Consider the following 22,163-nt stretch of genomic DNA (forward strand, 5'->3'; position numbering starts at 1 on the left):
TCTATTTGGTCCCTCCCCTATGGTCCCTTCCTGACACGCTCTACACCAACAAAGTCGTGCCAAAGTGAATGGACAGTCCCAACAGCCAATAAGAACAGAGAATCGGAACCCCGCTCTGATTGGTCAAAGTGTACAGCTCATGTTAATTTTGACCAATCAGAAATCACATACCCCAGCTTTAAATGTGACAAAAAAGTGAAATTTCCTTTTTAATACGCTGACAATCGCCATATAGAAGCTTCTGTAGAGCCCTGGAATCTATCAAAACCAACACGAATACACTCCAACCCTGTGAAAACGATTCACTTTGTATGGCAGTCAGATGTTTCTCTCAATATGAAGGAGCAAGTCTGTGAGACTGTAATACCTGTGATGCCATAGCATGTTGTTACATCATTGCAACATCATTTTCATGCTTACTATAAATAAACAAGTGGAAACTTCTCTCCGAAGAAAGCTTTATCAGATTAAACTCTGAAAACACGGCCCACTTAGAGTACAAAGAACTGAATAAAACTCCTCCACTAACATGGTGCCGTCCCTATAAGCCTTTAGATTAGGAGGCATATCTAGTTCGCCCGCCAGGGAAAATTAGATCAGTGACCTGAAAAGTGGATTCACAGTCTACAGTCCAGTAGCCACTGACGATAGCCTGTGATGTATCGGCCTGACTTTTTATCAAATTGTTAAGCATTTGCTGAGAAGACCAATGCATCAGATGTGTTTCTTTGTGTGTGTGTGTGTGTGTGTGTGTGTGTGTGTGTGTCAGTTTGAAGATGTGCTCTGGTACCTCGTGTTGGGAGAAGACCGGTGGGTTATTGTTCTCGTCCTGCACAGTCACGACCACAGTGCAAGAGCTGTTTAGACCTGCCAAACACATAGTCATATAGCTTCTGTTAGTGACTCAGGGTCAGACCAACACTCGGGTAAAGTATACTGAAAGGAACGACAAGTACCTCATCTTGCCACCTCACTCACCTCCTGGTCCGTGAGTCATGATGCAGACAACATCATCTGTCACCCCCAGGGGCTAGCAGTCATGCTACAGTGTCAACCAAGCCACTGACGCACTTTAGCTCATTAAGCTAAAACTATATAGCTTTACATGTATACATTATGGTCCTCCATGGCAAAGTGGCTGCTTTTCTATTTTTTTAACCAGTGCTTTCTTTTTTTCCTTAAAACATAATATCTTTGCAGCAACTTCTTGTTAGCTCACTTTTTTCTCTCATTATGACTAGTAGTCTACTCTACGCCATCCATCACCATGCAGTTGAATAACAGTCTATTTTTTTTTATTATTATTCTTTCGGACAATTCCACACAATACACAATTATCTCTTTCACATCATACATCTTAATTTGTGTTGTCCGAAGGGTGACGGAAGAAGCCTAAGGCTTATCGAGTCCCGCCCCCAATTTTACAGTAGGTGTGCAATATTTTCATACTGGAATACTTAATTTCGCTTTCCTCTATAGAAAGTCCAATTTACCTTTTCTTCCTAATGAATCAATAGAAACAATACCTAGTTCCTGCCATTTGATTTAAAAGAAAAATCACCTTTATCATTAATTTTTATATTCCTCCCAATGTTAATACCAGAGCATACAATGAAAGCAGTCAAAGTATGCATTCATGCCTTTTTTCCGGGAGACTTGATGAGGTTGCAAAAGAACATACAAATCAGAATATGTGAAAGGCTGGTATTTTGCTTGGATCCAAAACTCACCTTTGGCATCTTCAGCAGTGATAGTGAGGGTGTATTGAGGTGCTGTGCCCTCCATACTGTCGGCTTGTACAGAGATGACCCCCGAGTCACGGTCCACTCTGAAGAGGGCACGAGGACTCTCTGGAATCTGTCCTACTAAACGGTAGAAGATCCGCACATTGTCCGTCTTGGGGTCGTCATTATCGGCTGCCTGCACCGTCAGAATTTCTGTACCTGGGTGGGAAGACACATCAATACAATCAGTCACAGGTAAACTCATCTAGTCAATTTAGAGTCATAAGATGATAAGATTGTTTTCTAAATCCTTTAATACAAATACAAAAAACTGTCAGTGATGACTTCACATTTCACATACGTTTTCAGTGTTCCCTGTAATGCAGCAACATAACTTAAAGTGAATGGGAATAAGGGGGTAGGGAGGACATACTGTAATAACAATAGCTTTCTCATTTAATACTCACTCTCTTGATCCCATTTAGATTAATAGATTGTCCAATCAAATTCGTTTCCCAGAATCAAGCGTTTTAAAGCATCAACAGAAAAGCTTTTATTGCCGGGACCTCATATGTCACAGCACACTGCATTTTATGAGCCCGGGTAGGAAGTGCTGGTGCTTCCCCCCTGAGTCCTGGCTAAAGTCCCAATATGCTTTCACAAAAAGGTATCTGGCACTGTAAGCCATTTCATCGCTGAAACTTCCGTTCCAGCCAGTGTTTCCTCTGCCTTGTTGTAAAAGAATATTCCCATTATAGTGCAAAAGTGACAAAGGAATCCCCAGAGGTCTCACTGTGTTGTTTCATGTAGTAATGGGAAATTTAAGGTGGTGAGACTATGTAGAGCATTTTAATGATAGTGTTCATTTGGCCAAGGTATTTTCAGGTGGAAACATTGTCTGTGAAGCAAATACATAAACATCCTTCTGTAAACTGATATGTCAGGGCAGTTCCCAACAGTATTTTCTCCCACACGTTGCAGAAGAGTAGCAGTCATTGCATCTCAAACATTTTTTGGGACTGCTAAAATACATGACTAAAAAATAAACTAATAGGTAGCTGTCAGTTACCTCGAGCAGCAAGTTCCTTGACCACTGTATGGTACTGCGCCTGGGGAAAGGTGGGTCTGTTATCATTGGCGTCGCCCACCATCACCCTCAACTCCACAGGCTTGGCAATCTCTCTGCCGTCTGGACGCTCAACCACAATGCTGATCTGGAACTGACAAGGCAAAGAGAAAAACAAACCGTTGGTGTTCAGAGTATACTTATCTACTGCTTTACTGAAAAGGATGAATTGGTCCTGTAATCTGTTAAACTGGTAACTCATATGGATTGATGGACGAGAGTGAGAAACAACCTGCCTGAAAAAGCATCTCTGAAATGATCACATTCATCGGGGCTCAAAGCTCATACATGTTAAAAGGCTCCATCAGCACCATAACTCGTAAAGAAAATAAGAGTGATTGCAGACAAGGAACATTGGGCATTGAAGTCATCAATTGTAATCACATTGTTAAAATTCATCTACAACCTTCAATCACTAGGAGGAGCAGAACAGAAAAACAAGCTAATGTGTGTTCCATATTTGACTCTTTTTCTTCTGAAAAAAGTAGAAAAGCTAGGTGATATGTACCTTTTACAACTACCAATATGTTTCAATTTCCAGAAAAGTCTGTGTCAAATACATGCTAAAGTAAAACCAAAAAGCACCAGGCTGATATATCAATTTCGACCTTTCCATTAAATTATCAGTAAAGAACACATGCAAAACAGGGTTTGGCTTGTTCCCTCAGTTGGGTTTAACACTTGGCTGTGCTCAGGGCTCAGCTTTGTTTAAAAAAGTTGTACCAGAGTAAGTATGTCCTTTTAGGAACGATAATAACAGTAATCATACACTCCCATTGATTATTAATAGATTAGTAGATGCTGGAGATGTTATGCCTGCAGTTATACAGACCTGATCTTGTGTCTCCCTGTCCAGGGGGGCGTTGAGATAAATTACTCCTTCTCTGCTGATGGTGAAGAGCATCTCTGGAAACTCCCCCTCCAAACTGTATTCTGTCTGACTTCCACTCCATTTGACCTGCAAGCATACACACAAACAACACAACGTTTTTTTTCTGAATATACAGTTGCATCTAAACAAATTAGAATATCATTCAATGCAAAGTAATTTTTTTCCTATAATTTAATTCAAAAAGTGAAGCTTTCATATGCTCTAGATTCCGTACACATAGATTGAAATTAATCTAGAGTAAACATGCTTTAATAACCAAAAACATGAATAATATTTTTAACCCTTTACTAATTTTTACAATACACAATGCATTGCAGTGTAAACCTCGATAGCTACACAACAACAGCAGAGCCTGCATGATGCATAGAACAAAGCTAAGCTTCCATTTATTTACATTATAAGGAGCCAACCAAATGCACTGACAATGATGTGGAACAGAGAACACAGCCAAAACTAACTCTGAAGCCTGAAGGGAATTTTCCACTCTGCTTTACAGCCCTTGACAGAGCACTGTGCACTGGGGCTGAAAGGGCCCAACTAGTCATCACACAGCACCCAACAAGGAGAGGGGCCAGCCGAAAGCACAGCTGATGCACACCAAGGACATGTGTATCTCCTCAACACACTGTCACACACTCCTCCCTTGCTTTGGAGATGGCTGCCCAAACGCTATGCTTTTGTATACACAGAGCTGCTTCACACAGCTGGCTCTGTCTTTCAGTGTAATGGTGTGTTTCCAGACCTCAGAACTTTAAAAAGATACGCTAAAAGGGATGATTAATGATCAGCCCACTGCTCTGCACAATGTTCCATGCAAAACATCTATGAAGTCATCTGTTTTGCTTCTGTCAGTGGTTGACTTTGCAGAGCACACGCTCTGTCTTCCAAAGATAGCCTGTGTGTGAACTGTGGGCCTCATGTTTATGTGTGCTTTTCTCCAAGATTCTACAGACTGGAGAAAAGAGTGCAATGCCGTGTGCTAAACACAATTTCAGGAAATACTAAAATATGAGAGCTGAAACTGTTTGTTGATTAACATAACATTAGTCTGCAACTAGATTGATAATCAATTAACCTTCAGTGCATCCTTAAAAAAAATCACACTCTGCCTCCTTCGGCGCTTAAGGTGTCACTTTGGATTGATATGTAGATAAAAATAACATGAATGTATTTTTCCACCAATTTTTTTTTATAACTTTCTTTTTCAACTCGAGTCCTCACCATACAAACCATATTCATCTTTATTTTAAGGATTTTAACCCTTTAAATTCTAGCTGTTTTAGAAAAAGTCACTCGTTTTTTTTAATGGAAAAACACAAAATATCAATTAAAAGCTAAATAATTAGTCTGAATTGGATTTTTTTGAGGGGGATTATAAGAGTGTGATAGATGTAAAAAATGTGCAATGAAATTGATTTGAATGCATTTTTATATTTTTTTATATCTAAGATTTAAAAAAAGACTCACACTCAGCCTCCTTCGGCGCTTAAGATGTCACTTTGGATTGATATGTAGATACAAATAACATGAATGTATTTTTCCACCAATTTTTTTTTATAACTGTATTTTTCAACTCGAGTCCTCACCATACAAACCATATTCATCTTTATTTTAAGGATTTTAACCCTTTAAATTCCAGTTGTTTTAGAAAAAGTCACTCGTTTTTTTTAATGGAAAAACACAAAATATCAATTAAAAGCTAAATAATTAGTCAGAATTGGATTTTTTTGAGGGGGATTATAAGAGTGTGATAGATGTAAAAAGTGTGCAATGAAATTGATTTGAATGCATTTCTATTCTTTTTGCTATTTAAGATTTAAAATGTGCCCTCCATTAAGGGCCATTGTACGGCACACAGAATTCTATTAAAACCACACTTTTTGACCCTGCTGCCAAAAGATGAGAGAAACTGATTTTTTTATTATTCTTTTGGTTCCTTGTACTAATGTCTTGACATTTTCCATTTTTTGTGTTTTTTACTAGTTGTTGCTAATTTCACACATATGCCAGTGTTTCAACTACAGGCTAAAATGTAAATTTGCACTCCCTTGCTACTTAGGCCACTGCAGGCCACATGAATACATTATTTGAGATAACATGCCCTGTCTGGGTTCTTCATAATAGCATAGAGTAGTGTATATGTGTATTTCAACAAATATGTATTTGTGAATATGTGTGCCTGTGTGTGTATCAAATAACAGATAGTGAAATTCACATAGAAATACAGCTCAATGTAAATCCATGAAAACAGCATGTTTCGATCCCATGGTTAATTGAGGATAAGTTTGTGAATATGGTAATATTACACATTCATCCTGCTCTTATAACTTGAAATTTTATATTTTTATGATTTTTTCAGATGTTTTATGAATTAAGTCCTGCCTATAGCCTTTACAACTGATAACAATACAAAATGAATCACAGTTCCCTCGTTTCCACTAGGGGTATCTTTGCTCTTCAGGCCTATAAGGATGAAATTCACGCATCAGCTGTAAAATAGTAAAAATGTAAAATTTCAAGCTATAAGAACAGGATGAATGTCTAATATTACCAAATTCATGTATTTAACCTCAATTGACCATGGGATCAACACATGCAGTTTTTATGGATTTACACTGAACTGTTTTTCTCTATGTGAATTTGAGTGTCTGTGTTTGGATACACACACAGACACGCACACACACTTATTTGTCGAAAAACACATCTATACTATACTATGCCATCACTAAGAATACAGAGAGAGCATTTCAGCTGAAACAATTTATTCATGTGGCCTGCAGTGGCTAGTAGCAGAGGAGAGCAATATTAAATCTCAGCCTGTAATTAAAACCAATGGTATATGAGAGAAAACCGATGCAATTTAAAAAAAAACACAAAAAATTTAAATTTTCAAGACATTAGTGCAAAGAAATAAAACAAAACAAAAAAAATCTGGTTTCTATCAGCTATTGGCAGAAGGGTCAAAAAATGTCGTTTGAATGGGAGTCAATGAGGCGCTTATTTGGCCAAGGAGGCTGAGTGTGAGGAAAATTAATATACAGTGCATTATTGTGTAAATTAATGAATTGAGGATACAATTCATAAATTGGTCAGAAAACATTAGCCTTGACCAAATATGAAGCCATTTGCATGAACACAGCCTCAGCAGTTGTGAAATGAAAAACCAAAATGTACCAAAAAGGGCCTAAGATGCACTGAAGGTTAATAGCTTCAGTCCATTCTAAAAGCAAAAATGTCAAATAGTTGCTTGCTATAAAATATATGATAATATATTGATACTGACATGATTATTTTTGGATATAGCAGGGGAATAGATATGATTAAACTGTGTTTTTTGCATGGACGGGCCAAACACAAGTAGGCCTAAGAGACATAAACAAAGGAAGAGTTGCCTTGTTGGGAGTTTAAATATTAAAACTGCAATAATGGATTTTGGGTACATCCACTTGGGTGCAGCCTAAACAAGTTGTTATCATCATCTTATTAAAGCTATAGTGCGTAACTGCTGTCGCCCCCATGAGGAAGTCTAATTACAATAACACTGTCGGTGCATCTAAATGAGGTATAGCCTTCTGTGATCTCAGCAGTAGAATCAACAACTGAACCACTTCATGGCCGCTTCTTGAGCTCCTGTGTTGGGGGCGACACCAGTTTGTAAACACTGTCATACTGGGAAATACAGTTTTGTAGAGCTGAGGCTTTGTATTGTTTGTGTACAGTGTGTTTTTAGAGCTTTTTCGTGGAAAACACTGATGAGAGGAGTGAACCAAAACAGTGTCTGGTCATATAACAATGAGCTGAAAGAAGCCAGAATGGTCTGTACAGCCAAGGAGAACTGCGTCATTATGAGCCATTATGTCATGTTATGTCTCTTTTCACATTACACTTGACCAATTTATTGACAAAGAAATATTGATTGTAGCAGCTTTAATGTCATTATTCACACCAATATGAGATCACCTCTGATGACTAACGTAAGCTGTAGTGCTTGTGCAATTGCAAATGAACAATGAGTAAGAGGGAATGACGAAGGTCTAGTGGGGCTCAAACTAATTCTGCAACAAATAATCAGATTCCATTTGACGGTAGGAACTGACAATTCAATGCAGTCAAGAGCCTTGCCTCTCTTTCTCTCCAAAGTCCTCAACTGATTGCATTACTAAGTTCAAGTAGTTCTACTGATTGCATCACATAATCAAAGTTTTGGGGCAAGCAATCAAAATCATTCAATAAATAACAGATGGAAATGAACCTCCCTAGACTCCGGGACGCAAAACTCGACTGATAACAAATGTCTGGATTTCATATGGAAACATAACAGCACAAGCGTTTCACTATCTGATTGCAGAAGAATCAGTCAAATTGATCACAACAGCAATCTGGGCTTACTGTATCTCTGGTTTTATAACTGAATGTTACACAGAGAAGGATGATGGCAAAAATGCATTAAGTACACCAAGCAGGCAGCAGATTTGCCTTAGCATCTGTCAAAATGTTGTTGACAAGACAAAGACAACGTTTTCTACAGATGAGTAGATGTGGCCATGACTGCTCCATTTATACTGAGACAGTAGGGGAGGGTGAATGTTTTTTAATAGAGTGGGCCCTTTGAACACGCATGACTCTTTCTGTATGTCATAATAACAGCGGTTAGTCCCACCACCCACTGAGAACAGCAGTACAATCACTCAAACAAGGCTTCCCCCAAGTGAACCTCCATGTTAACCCAATGCAGTTTGGTGTGATTTACATTCTAACTGTAATGGTTTTCATAAAAGATGGTCCAGGGATGCATCAGCCATGGCTTCGTTTCTCACTCCCTTGACACATTTTTCATTAGAAAGCGGAAACACTGAGGAAATTCCCTCAGGGATAATATATTTCCACATAGCCTCATTTACATATATTAGAACGGATGTTATTTATTAGGGGGCCAAGCCCGAGTAGGGCTGGGACCGCGTTTTGCAGAGCAACGCGGTTCCCAAGCCCTGCGGGGCAGGGAACCCTATTGTTCTTGTAGGGATTATTCCTATTATTTTTCTCCGCGTAAAAGTAGTGCTGCAGCCCAAACCGTAAAGGGTTGGGACATGCCACTTCCAGGGCATATCCAGGTCCGTACCCCGTACGCAGACAAAAAAATTCAGACATCCCGGCCAGTAGGTGGCGCTACAACAAAGGAAAAGGCGTTTTGGGCTATAACTTCCGCACCGAAAGTCCGACAGTCAAAAACTTTATATCCACAGATGCCCACAAGTCAGCTGCATCTTTTGAGATAGGCCACGCCCATTTGCGATAGGACAGATTTTTTGCTACGTCGCAAAAACTGTGTCAGTCACCAAAACATACTCCTCCTACAGTTTTTGCCCGATTTGGACGAAACCAAAAGCATTATGCTTTACCGACTCCCACGAGCAAAAGTGGGTCAAATAATTTTTCTACGACCATTGGAAGACCAAACGGTAGCGCTTTAAAGATTCGCGAAAATTCCTTAAAAAAAAAAAAAAATGGGATTTTCTTGAAACTGAAGGGAGACTATCATGGGGCATACCTGAGCCTATGGCAAAAATATGGGAAAGAAATTTCTATGTGGGCCGGACTTATTAAAAAAAAGAGTTTTTCAATTTTTTGGCCTGTTTTCGCCATTTTCTAAGTCTTTAGGCGGGAAAATGGGAAAATTCAAAAAAGTGTCTTTACAATGGAGAGGATGACATTTTGATTTTGCTATAACTCCCCAACCGAAAATCGCACATTCAAAAACTTGACATCCACTTGTTTGGTACATTGAGCTGCATCTTTCTATCTAACGTAGTTTTGCGAATGTCATCCATAGGGGGCGCCAAAACCACAAAAAGCAAAGAAAACGCGTTTGGGGCTATAACTCCCACACTGAACATCCCACATTCAAAAACTTTACATCCCCGGATTCCGTGAAGCGAGGGGCCGGCGCCGCGGACGACGACGCCCGATCCCGAGTCGCGTGGGAGGCTTGGCCCCCGTTCACAACTGCTCGCAGTTCTAGTTGATATTAGAATTATGAAAATGAATCAAGATGTGTAATATGTTTTTTTTATTAGATATACAAAACAAAGAGATTTCATTGTAGATTTTAACAGGCCTTTGAAAAAATATGCCCAAAAAAATTAAATGTGCCTGCACTTGTGAATCCACACGTTTCCAGTGGGTGGAAGTGGCTGTTAGAACAGAAGAGAAGAGAGGCGGCGGGCGAGTGTGGGGGAGGTGGGAGAAAACAGGAGGAGTGGGAGTTATCGTGATGTACCTACTGGCCACAGCCTGCACAATGCATTCAATTCAGCTCTACAAGCTTAATTGTTTGCTCAGTCGTGAATGAATAAGTTAGGCTTTATATTTGTAAAACGGCCCTGACAAAGAATAACTGCCACGGCTCACTGATTTTTTTTTTCTTCATGTTTTGCAAATTCTCTGAGAGCTTGTGAGTTATTTATAGACACACATCTGATAAGGTTCATATTATAACAACCAAAAGGTCAGTCAAATGACGGACACAGGGACATGTTACAAAAACCTTTTAACCAAAGGGAAACTTTAAAATATGTTGCCACTCCATTCATAGGACAGTAGGCTAGTGTTCACTCGTATACAAATGATAGCACAGTAACTGTAAAGCAGAGAATTGACTGATGAGGTAAGCTATAGAAACTTTTTGGAGGTGGTCCACAATGATGTAGTGACTGAATCTGTGAGCTATTTTGAAGGGAAGACTATAGTCACAATTGTATTTGATTCACGGCTTCAGATGTGAAAATGTGCCTATGACCGCAGATATTCACCATGGTTACTGCAGCAGCTTCCTTGGGCCTCTTCCAATATAAACAAAGTTAAGTTAAACAAAGTTGTATGGCTTGTAGGGCTGCAACAGAACCAAAACATCTTTGCTTGAAAAATTACTTAAATTATTGATTGATTATTTAATAGATAATCAAAATAGCAGGCAGTTTAATTTATGTTGATGAATAAATCAACAAATTTGCAAAATCAGATTGGGATGTTACATCACAGTCGGGATATTAAGAAGGCTTAGCCAAAAACATAAATAAATACGAATGACTGTCAATTGAGTTCTTTCATGGATAATATATTCATAGTCAGTTGTGTGACTAAAATTACGTGGGTGAAGTCTTTTTTAGAGTAGAGTGTGCCTTTAAGCTACCAGGTATGTATCATACCCCCTCTGAATAGTGGTGGTGGTGGTTGGTGGGTGGGGAGATTCAGTGAGTGAGTGTAGGAGTTAAAGTGACTGAGTCAGGAGAAAGCCTGAAAGGATCCATGGCATTTGAATGGCATCAATAATTCAGTATTCGGTCACTTAGGAGGACCCAGGGGGCGCTAAAAACAGCAACTGGCAATGTGATGCTACTTTACTCAGTCCAGGCTATTGACTGAGTTAGTTTCATTGTAATATGATAGTTGACAGATGGGACTGCATTAAAAAAACAGTTTGCACTTTCACCCGAGTTGATTGCTTGATAATGGTAGAAAATCAAATAAGTAAAAGCAGTTTAAATGTGGATGGGTTAAAACTAGGGCTGTCAAATTTACGCGTTAATTTCGATTAATTAATCACAGAAAAATTAACGCGATTAAAAAAATTAACGCAGATTAATCGCACTTTTATATTGCCCTTTGACCCGGTGCAAAAGAGGTGAGACGAAGAAAGAAGCAGGGGAAAGAGGCCGAGGGCTTTATGGATGTGTTATGGGCTGCTCCGGGCAAATAAGCATGAAGGTAGGAATACGTCTTTTGTTATTCTCCGCAGTGTCTGTGCATTATTGATTTAGTGGGTGCCTAATTAACAATGTAGGTTCAAAACAGTATCTCTCAATCTTCCTCCGTGTCTCTGTTTGCTATCTGCGATCGTCTCCCACAAACGGACACCCGCCCCCTCTCACTCTTCCTAGCTGGCATATGCCTGTCTTTTTTCCTCCTTTGTGTGTGTGTGTGTGTGTGTGTGTGTGTGTGTGTGTGTGTGTGTGTGTGTGTCTCAATATTTTTGGCTATGAATAGGACGGTGAATGAGTCGGCATAGGCTATGCGCACCGCACCTGTGGCAGTGCAGCGCTGTCTGTTGTGTGGAAGATAGACAGTCGTCATTTAGCAAGAAGCAGAAGTTACGAGAGACGGGGGGAGAGAGAGAGAGAGAGAGAGAGAGAGAGAGAGTAGCCTATACAGTTGTTTATAAACAGGCATACAAGTGTCATATAAGTATGCGATTAATTTAGATTAATTAATCACAGAGCCTGTAATTAATTAGATACATTTTTTTAATCGCTTGACAGCCCTAGTTAAAACAATTGTCATGCTAAAGTAGTGGATTTGTGTTAAAGTGCTTGCGGGTTTTGCTGTCTCACCTGTGAGATGGGGATGGGGTAGGGCCCTGGGAGGTTCTCCTGAAGTCTTACAGGGTCCGGCGAGGCCCAGGTGTTTCCAGTCACCTCAACAATAACGATGCCGGTGGTGAAGAAAGCGTTGGCCTTCCCTGCCATGTCCTTCACCATCACCGAGAGCTTATAACGGCCACACATCTCTGGGTCCAGGGTAGAGGCTCCTGGTGGTCGCAGATGATACGAGAAGACCTCATTTCAAAATTATTATTTTAATTTTAGGTTAAATTGCATATGAGTATACTATTATTTTTTGTGCTGTGCCTGTGTGTGTTTAATGGCATAAAAAGTCAAACAAAGGCAACCATTTATCCAAACACCATATGATTATTTACGGGAACACAACTCCAAAACAGATTATATTTCCCCATAACACAAATTGCCTGCTAAATTTACCCATCTGAGCCATTCTGTACTCATCACTTAATTTTCAATGTCTTGCTTAGAATGGAAAGCAAATAACATAAAAAGCCCACAAGAGAGGTAATCACAACCATCAGTTACAGCTGGCCTGTAAATAAAGTAGAAAATCAAGGAGGTAATTGACAATTTTCATTGCAACTGTTGAAATCAGCAGCGGAAGTGTGGGCCGGAAGGGAGCGGCAAGTGTGAAAGTCATCCAGCTCCTGCCGAGCTGTAACAAAGGGCAATATCTGGGCTACAGAAATAGCACCTGCATAAAGGACTTTACTGTATCGATGTGTGTGTTTGTGTGTGTGTTAAAATAACTATTGGCCAAAAGCCATTTTTATATCATGTATTTAAGCAGTGCTTCTTTAAAATGTCTCATGTTTGTCTTTTAGCCTACACAATAAATCAGCGACAGCTGGGTAGGTTACACACTATGGTAACTGCACCGACTTTGGTAAGGAGGAAAACCAGGGTTCCATTCCAAGTCCAGTGAGATTTTTAGATTTAAAAAATTAGGGGTTCACACATCTCTGTTGCTTATCTTTGGGACCAGCAGCCAGAACTAACTTGATACTTTCCCTGCAGTCACTGGCTGGGAGCGAGCGACTGACCTTCCTCTGTGAGGGAAACCTCTCCAGTGATGGAGTTGATGAAGAACATTTGGCTGGAGGGAATTCTTGGTGTCTGTTCCATGAGGCTGAAGCGCAGCTCAGCGTGGGCAGTGTTTCGGTCATCACGATCCAGTGCCTCAACCTGCATGAATGGGATCCCTGAGAGACACAGGCGTTGCATAGTAAAAAAAAAACATGTTTACAGGCAGGCTCTCCCAATCCACAAAATCAAAGCACATTGACTCTCTTAATCTAGAAATAGAAGGATACAATATAGTGGATGTATCAATCAGGAGGCAAAACTTGAAAGACAAGAATGTGTTTGGTTTTGTGCATGGTTAAAGGTATATACACTTTATTAGGTACAGTGGTTACATTTCTTGTTAACACATATAACTTATCAGCCATGTCCGCAACTCAATGCATTTAGGCATGTAGACCTGGACAGGACAACTTATTTAAGTTCAAACCTAGCAACAGAATGGGGAAGAAAGGGGGTTTAAGTGACTTTGAACATGGCTATGTTGAGTACTGTATATCAGAAACTGCTGATCTTCTGAGATTTTCACTCACAACCATCTCAAGGGTTTACAGAGAATGGCTCGAAAAAGATAAAATATCCAGTTAGCGGCATTTGTTTGGACGAAAATGCCTTGTTGATGTCAGAGGTCAGAGGAGGATGGGCAGACTGGTTCGAGATGATAGAAAGGCAACAGTAACTGAAATAATCATTAAATCGTTACAACCAGGGTATGCAGAATACCAACTCTGACACACAACATGCCCAACTTTGAAGCAGATAGGCTACAGTAGCAGAACATGAAACTGAGGCTACAATTCGCACAGGCAGACCAAAATTGGACAACAAAAGATTGGAAAAATCTTGCCTGGTCTGATGGGTCTCGATTTCAGTTGCGAAGTTCAGATGGTAGGGTCAGAATTTGGCGTATACAACATGAAAGCATGGATCCATCCTGCCTTGCACCATCAACCATACCACGTTAAAAGTCACTTTAACCCCCTTTCTTCCCCATTCTGATGCTCGTTTGACTTCAGCATGTTGTCTTGACCACGTCTAAATGCCTAAATGCCTAAATGCCTAAATGCATTGAGTTTTTTTGCAAGGTATAAAATAATCCAGCTACAAAACACCTAATTTGCACATAAAACAAAATTATAAAATAATCTAAAAAGGCCATTCATTTTTAATTATAGAGCTAGTTTAAGGAATTTAGAATATAAAGAAAACAGTACAGGAGGCTGTTAAAGTGATACATTGCTCATAGAAAACATGAAAGAAAGCTACAACAAGCAACAGTACAGTAGTTTACTATTATGAATTTATCTTAAAGTCTCGGGAAGGTTTTGTGAACAACATCAAACCACACGTAGGATGGGCTTTAAGTAATCCAGTGCTTCTCAAATGGTGGGGGGGGGGCACCGTGAGTTGTCGGGGGGCGCGGGCTGCCTTGATTTCCAACTGCCCAAAAAAAGTGCTAGCAAGCACGATGTGTGCTTGTGTATGGTCATATCCGCGCAAAAGGCCGTGATTTGCAGTAAATAAATGTCCACATGTGTCTCTGTAGGCTATTCAAAAAGAAATCAAGCAAGTAGACTAATAATAACATTAATGAATTATTGGTTATCGCATCACAGAAGGCCTATTGGCCTATAATAATAAAAAAAACACCACCTTAACTATGTTTACAGTTTGAAATTCTGTCCCCTAGGGGGGGCATGACAGAAAATAATTGAGAACCACTGAAGTAATCTATCTGTAAAAGGTTGAGCAAACCCAGTATCCAGGTTTTACATGCGAACAGCTCATCTCTTCCAAAAACAGAAAAAATTAATGAATAAAAAAAAACATGCATATCATTGTGTGTTGTAAATGTTTCTGATCCAATGCGATTGCTAAGCCTTTTCAGAAAAGTCCTTTTTAGTGTAATCGAAATGTAACTAGTCCAGTTTGCCACATCATTGATTGCATTTTTACTGAGGTTAAGGGTAATGTTTTCCATATTTTAGGCAGAATTGAATGAGTTTTTTTATTCCATGTAACAAATAGCACTGTGACTCATACAGCAAAAAGGCTGTGCCACGCGGTCACATCAGAGCTCAAGGTTCCCTCACCTTTGAGAAGCCCGAGCTGCACGCTGCCTCTCATGCTCCCTCCTATGAAAGTGGGAACGTTGTCGTTCTTGTCAATGACACAAACTTCGACAGTGAAGCTCTGACGGTGCACTGATGTTCTGAAGGACACCTGCAGCACACACACACACACACACACACACACACACACACACACACACACACACACACACAAGCACATTCTGTAAGGGCTTTGAATAACTCATTCTCCACACAGCCTTCCCATGAGAATCTAAGAGTGATTCATTCTTCATACATTATTGAACATGAGGATCTGAGCCTCATTTGATGAATGCATAAGAATATAAAAAGCTTGATTTGTTATGCACATTTTGAATACATGAATTTGGTAAACCTATTCATTTAACAAGACATGTATGGGAAATTGCTATGACTACTTTGATATGACGCCATAGACAATACAATATATAGCTACCTGCAGAGAGTAAGACGGCTGTTTCTCTCTGTCCAGTGGTTTGAGAGCATACAGAAACTGTGCGTCAACACCGAAGATTCCCTCATCGCTCCCTGTTAACACCAGGTCACTGTAATTACTTGGCAGGCTGTGGAGCTGTACAGAACAGAGGAAAAACACATTAAAGATCAGTTTGTGTTCCCGTTTAGAATCAAACAGTATGCCCAAACAATATGAAAGTTTAGGAATACTAGAGTAGCAGGGTAGTCACTGCAGCCATCAGTTTTTTATTTTTTCCAAATCCTTGAGAAGAAAAATACTAGAAACATGAACTACAGTTCACCAAGCACAATTGAAACATAAAATGGGATCATTTTACAACAACAATTAATTGATACATTAAATGCGTATTGTACAGTATGTGTTGCCAAAGCTGCTGTACATACAGTAGTTTGTTCCCAAAAACACATCGATTAACCATAAGCTGGGGCTGGGTGACATTCTCCATAATTACTGTTGACATGGTCATGGTATTAGTTCCACATAAACCATCTTTCTACATTAAATACCCATCAGCACACAACATGTATATTAATGCACTTCTGAAAATAGTCCCAACAAATCTAATCTAGTCTGCTAAAAACTACATTGCTGTTTGAGGACATAACTGAGGAGTAAAATTAAACTATATAGTTCTAACTTGCTTTTAAAGGCTTAGTCTTCAGTCTGAATATATCTGACAGAGAAGGGACGTTGAAAAGCATTTAGAAATGGACCAAGATATTGTAGCTTAATCTTTTTAAAGGGGTTTGCTGACATGAAGACAAATCAATGTAAAAAGTATTACAGTACAAATGCAACTTTTCTTTGAAATCTTCCTTTTGCCAGCATTTCAACCATGCCATTGGTTATTGCCATTCAACCTGTCTTCCATGACTAAATAACCTTGTAAATATTTGCAGAAAGGCTCAGCCAAGTTACGTGGGCACAAGATAGAATGGTTACTCTAACAAGTCTAGCCCTCTCTGATGAACACACTATCACGAAGAGCTTTAACCTTGTAGTAAGCAATTATAAGGTCCTTTGTATATATGACACAATATTAATATTCAATTCCTCCATTCTGACCATTAACATACTATTCTAAAATTTTAATGACACACAATCCAACATAATTACTGAAAATATGTGTGTGTCATCCAAGACGCAATGACGTCACAATGCAACCAATCAAAGAACCAGAAACTTGTGCCGTTGCACAATCCAGAGGATGTCTGAGTGACATGTGTGAACAAAACCCCCCTCTGCCTGCCATCCAGACTGAATAGAGAGGCTGAATACAGAGGCCTGATGCCTGAAAACCATTTTGAACACTCCAATTATAGTCTAGCGATGACGGCAGCGTGCTCGTACATCTTTAACATTAAGTGCAGATGGGAGGGGAAAAAGGAGGATGATGGTATTCCGGCTTCTACCTTCCTTAAGAGTGTACAGAATAAGGATAGTCTTCTCATTGCATGCCTCACCATTGAACGGTCAAGCGGCTCAAAAGGCTATGGCAGGAGATGTTTTTGGTTGACTTTTTTTGGTCATTTGGTAAATCAACTATTGGACATTTTAGCTGATTTTCCATTGAGATCAAAATGCTCTTATTCCCATGGTTATATTTGGATATATTGTAAGACTGGGGAACTTGTAAAAAATAACTGATCTCATTTTATCAGTAGGTTATGAGCAGCAAAAGAAAATTATTTCTACAAATTCAAGTACAAATGCCTTACCTTGGCTAGGTACCATGGGAAAATACCATCATAGTTTTCAGGCACACCGATTTTAACATTTGCCCCAGAGCATGGTGCAAATGTCCAAAGTATCACCAACTAAGAAATAAGAAGATGTGTTAAGCGTGTGTGAGCGACAATATTCATGCTGTATTTTGCTCTTGTAAATTAACAAAGTATAACAGTTAAGAGTGATCAAGAGAAAGCAGACACCATCTTACTATGAGCGTAATGATGAGCATTGGTGTAGCATCTCTGTCAGCCATGAGTCCCTGTAAATGATGTGGCATTTTCACAGCATTTTTAAACCACATGGCCTGAGCCCAACAATCAACACAATTTATGTTTTGTTACGTTACTGATTCACCACTAAGGAATTCTTTCATACACACAGATTTCACCGTTTTTGACATGTCTGACAGGCTGCGTTGAAATGCAAAGCTACCTACCAAAGTTTTTTTCAAAGCAACATCTGAGCCCTCACTGTATTTTAAAAGCACAGAAGACAAATAAACCCCATTTGAGAGTAAATCCTTTGTCTATTAAGATCAAGTTGGAGGCAAGGATTTATTTAATGGGAGTCTTGGCGTTTACAAAATACAGTTTTTTTTAGCGGTGCCAAATGATTGACTGAAGCACATAAGTAACACACTACTCCACTAACTCCAATTCAAACCATTGCTGTGAACAACAAATTCGGCTCTACTATTTGTCAGCAACAGCAGATGATGACGATTATAAAATATGGTTAGAAAGTGCCATTGGTTAAGGAGCAACATATATTTAATGCTAGTCCTGTTTTAAGCAAAACGTTTTGTATCTTACCTTCTCCAAATGCTGTGTGTGCTTCGTCTGAGAGATGTGAAAGGAGTTTAAATTGGGTGGAAAAACGGTGTACTTGTACTCCTTGGGTGGATTAATGGTTAACACCTTCAGATAAACATGCTTAACGACCATGTTTCCTTCCTGACAAAACCAATGGCCAGTGAGGTTCCATTCCACTGATAGCATCAAATGAATATTCATGTGGATGTAAAGTCTCCTGAACGTTTGCTAATTTTTCAGCAGCATTCTGTCAAATACTTTGCTTTAGCAATAATGGCAAGGAAGGTTATTTTTTTTCATATTTTATTGCAAAAGGAAACAAACATAAACAAAACATACATTTCCAATGCTGTCAAGGTTCACAAGACACATATAACTTATTGCTTTACGCATACATTCACAACCTGAATTCAATGTTATTGAACAACATAGAATAGCAGAAGTTTTCTCTTATCTGTCCTCAGTAACTTGGCCGAAGCACGAACCTGCGTACCACGTTTCAAGTAAATATGACTCCAGATGACCTACTACTGTGAACCATTACTGTGTCTTTTAGGATAATGAGATGTATGTTGATGTATTCAGCATCATTCATGTTACAATATATACATCGATCCCCTCCGATAAAGGAGCACAACAATAACCCAACAGCAAGGCAATCTATGCAACTAATTAGAAATAACACGCCTTTGTGGATTTTTCATACTGATCACATTATGACAGCAACATATTTAAGGCAGACACACAAAATGTAATAAAAACAAATGTTTGCATTCGCGTTTTCATTCTTATTAATTATAAATAGAGTCCTTGCTTTTGGTTGGTGACCAAAAAATAAAAAATATATATTTCTGTACAGCTCTATTAGTCCTTTAGGGTTAGTGTTAAAACACACACAGCGGCTGGTCTTCAGAGGCCAAAGACAAAGTGTCCGTCCTGCCCATCTGTTGCTCAGAGAACCGATAGGTCGTGGCAGGACTTTGATTTCTGCCTGAAAGCCATCTTCTTGTTCTTGCGTGCGACCATGCGGCCCAGAAAGCGTTTTGCCTTCTTGCCGATGCTCTCTCTGCGCCTGCAGTTGGCCATGCGTCGTGCGTTCTCCTCCTTGCTGTCTTTCCTCAAGCGGATCTGTCTGACCATGCCCTCGAATAGGTCGTGCACATGGTGGTGAAGGGATGCTGATGTCTCGATGAACTTGCAGTCGAATACCACTGCACAGGCACTTCCCTCTGCGATAGAGAACACGTGGAGAAAGAGAGACATTAGTACTAGTTGTGGAGAAGATGTAACTAAAGATCACATCCATTCTGTCAAGATTTTATCATGAATAGCCTCAAGATATAGCTTTTAAGTATTTTTTTTTTAAAGTAACCACATTTCATAACCACATTCTTCTGAGCTTAAAAATAATATTAACTTAGAGGATCACTAATCTGTGGCACATTTAAGGCTCAAAAGTGAGAGATAATAATACTGACTTACCATCTACAGACACCTCTCTGGACCGCACCAGGTCACTTTTGTTGCCGACAAGGATTATGGGAATGTTCTCTGACTGCCTGGCACGGCGCAGCTGAATACGCAGCTCCGACGCCTTCTCGAAGCTTGATTTGTCTGTCACTGAATACACAATGATGTAGGCGTCTCCCATCCTCATGCACTGTTCCTTTAGCCACTGGCTGTTATCCTTCGGGGAAGAAACAGATATCAAGTTTAGCATCAAACATGGCTGATCCCATTACTAATATAATACATGTGTGTATCAATGTCAATGGAAACACATTGCATCAATATACTAATGTACAACTCACCTGCTCCCAGATGTCATACAGCATAATAGATGCCTCTTCATCATCCACCAAGATACATCTGTCGTAAGTGTTTCCTAAGAGGGGGAAAAATAAATGTTTTGTTACACATCGACTATGAGGAGCAAAGCAACTCTCATCTGCACAGTCATCATTGTTGTCTGTGTGGGCCTATGCTTTTCTTCACACTGATTTTAGCACATTTTCTCTCTTTTGTAGTATTCATGTTGAAGCGCAAAGTTGATCAAAGCCTGTGCTCAAGCAAGTCATCACTGGCCTTTTATATTTTCCCTTCACATTATGCTTCTAGATGTCTTTCTGACAGCCTTACTACTGAGGACAGGCCTGTTGCCTAGCTGCAGATGAAAATAGAAATAATCAATGCATGTACATCCCCGCCTGAAAAAATAAGAACCATAACTCTCCTCAATGATGAATAGAATACTGAATTAGAAAAACTTTATTTGACTCTAAAAATATCCTTGAATTATGTTTTTTTTTCTTCTGCTTGAGTGGTGTTTCTTTTGAAAGGTCAAAGGTGGTAAAGAAGTAGAGAGTGGCATTCTAAGTTTTGATGCTTAATGTCTCAGCAGCTATGTACCTTTCAAGTTACTAATTGTAAGGTGCTTCTTCATAGATAGAGACATGGATATATTGAGTCTGGGTATAAGGTGATGACTCATCCTCAGCATCCCCAATTTACCTGGTTCATCGCAGTCGTGACCGGGGTCTTCAACTCCTCCGAAGACGCGCGCCAGACTGGATTTGCCGACGCCGTGCTCGCCGAGGAGAACCACCTTATAGACCTGGGATTCCCCTTCGCTGCCGGTGGAGATGACGGAGTCGGAGGAGTCGGAGGCGCAGCTGCTTAGGTGCTGCTCTGTCGGGGAGTAGGAAGTGGAGCGCAGCAGGTTGGACAGCTCGTCGGTTTGCCCCGTCTGTGGCAGCGTGGCGCGCAGGTCCCGGTCGTCCACGGGCATGCTCCGCCGGTGGAGGTTGGGTATATTCATGGGGAACGGCATGCTTCCTCTTCTCTTGTCCATGCTCCGCAATTTGTCACCCTTGTTCAAAGTCATTGTATGCTGCAGGTAGGCCACCGAGGATCTGTGGATAGATTTTTGACATGCGTAAATGTGTTGGTCCAATCAAAAAAAATGTGTTCGATCACATTTACATTTAGGGAGGCTCAAAAGAGAAGTGTAAAAGTTTGTGGATTCAAAATGTCACATTAAAGTCATAGGCCTATTGAAAAGCTCAAACCTATATTAGGTTGCAATCAAGCAAATATCAAATTAAACATTTTCTCTTTTTCAATGTCGACCACAACAATGTGTTTGTCCCACTTCACAACGACACAGACAACGAAATACAAAGCTTAAAATGTCTCATAGGTATTAAAGACACTTACTCGGTAAACTGGCAATTAAATCCAACGAAGGTAATCCAATAATCCTTGGTTTGAAGAGTGGATGAAGCCGTAAAAGCAGATTTGTCTGATCCTGATCGTGACTCGCTGCTCAGCCTATTTATATGGGACTGGGAGTGACGTCGGCAGGGATTCGCCCCGGAGAATCGCGTCTCCGCTTATTATAGTGGTGCGTAACGGTCACATCATACAGCGGAGGGGGCGTATGACTGGAAGAGCTGAGGAATCTCCCTTCCGCATCGCCAAAGCAGAGCTTACCTCTGAGGGGGCGGCAGAAGATGGATCCTTGAAGAGGGGAAGCCCACTTGCCACTTGAAGCCAGAGAGTGGTATACATATTTTAAATTAATCTAGGAGATAGCCTACAGCTGGAGCTGACGGAGGGATCTCCACATTTGCATCATCTGATTAACAGATGTTGATAAATTGTCTTATGCCTATAAGGGCTCAAATCAAAGAGCACGCAGGCGAATGCCGTTATGGGTCGCTTCTCGCTTGTTTTGCTCTATCGAATATCAGTTTTGAGCGTCATGGTCACTGCAATGTTGAGGTCACTGCAATTGTATGAATATTG

At 40.0% G+C, this 22,163-nt stretch overlaps 2 protein-coding genes across 2 annotated transcripts in view; both read right to left on the bottom strand.

Moving 5' to 3' along the window:
- cdh16 (cadherin 16, KSP-cadherin) overlaps positions 1–17,797 on the bottom strand; it is a gene marked incomplete at both ends in the record, with an annotated part of 29,868 nt that extends 12,071 nt beyond the window's left edge. Inside the window, 10 exons of the mRNA XM_080028422.1 lie at positions 791–867; positions 1,731–1,943; positions 2,794–2,944; positions 3,683–3,808; positions 12,130–12,326; positions 13,185–13,343; positions 15,318–15,447; positions 15,772–15,906; positions 17,532–17,630; positions 17,753–17,797. Coding sequence (XP_079884548.1) covers positions 791–867; positions 1,731–1,943; positions 2,794–2,944; positions 3,683–3,808; positions 12,130–12,326; positions 13,185–13,343; positions 15,318–15,447; positions 15,772–15,906; positions 17,532–17,630; positions 17,753–17,797 — 1,332 coding nt within the window. The remainder of the gene's footprint in view (positions 1–790; positions 868–1,730; positions 1,944–2,793; positions 2,945–3,682; positions 3,809–12,129; positions 12,327–13,184; positions 13,344–15,317; positions 15,448–15,771; positions 15,907–17,531; positions 17,631–17,752) is intronic.
- Positions 17,798–18,860: 1,063 nt separating this feature from the next.
- Positions 18,861–21,635, bottom strand: rrad (Ras-related associated with diabetes). Its single transcript, XM_080026621.1, has 5 exons — positions 21,573–21,635; positions 20,868–21,268; positions 20,168–20,241; positions 19,839–20,043; positions 18,861–19,585 (listed from the first exon to the last, which is right to left on the bottom strand). Exons 2-5 carry the CDS (start codon positions 21,238–21,240, stop codon positions 19,308–19,310), a joined length of 930 nt encoding a protein of 309 aa, XP_079882747.1. The 5' UTR covers positions 21,241–21,268; positions 21,573–21,635; the 3' UTR covers positions 18,861–19,307.
- Between the last annotated feature and the right edge of the window lie 528 nt (positions 21,636–22,163).

The sequence above is a fragment of the Ammodytes marinus genome (assembly GCF_949987685.1).
Source record: "Ammodytes marinus genome assembly, chromosome: 1".
Lineage (NCBI taxonomy): Eukaryota > Metazoa > Chordata > Actinopteri > Uranoscopiformes > Ammodytidae > Ammodytes > Ammodytes marinus.

Excerpts from the sequence above, each read along its gene's own strand:
- rrad (XM_080026621.1), bottom strand. The coding sequence starts at position 21,240 with ATGACTTTGAACAAGGGTGACAAATTGCGGAGCATGGACAAGAGAAGA. Across the intron at positions 20,044-20,167 it reads TGTATGACATCTGGGAGCAG|GATAACAGCCAGTGGCTAAA; the intron begins GTGAGTTGTACA and ends TCTTCCCCGAAG. Across the intron at positions 19,586-19,838 it reads CAGAGAGGTGTCTGTAGATG|AGGGAAGTGCCTGTGCAGTG; the intron begins GTAAGTCAGTAT and ends TCTCTATCGCAG.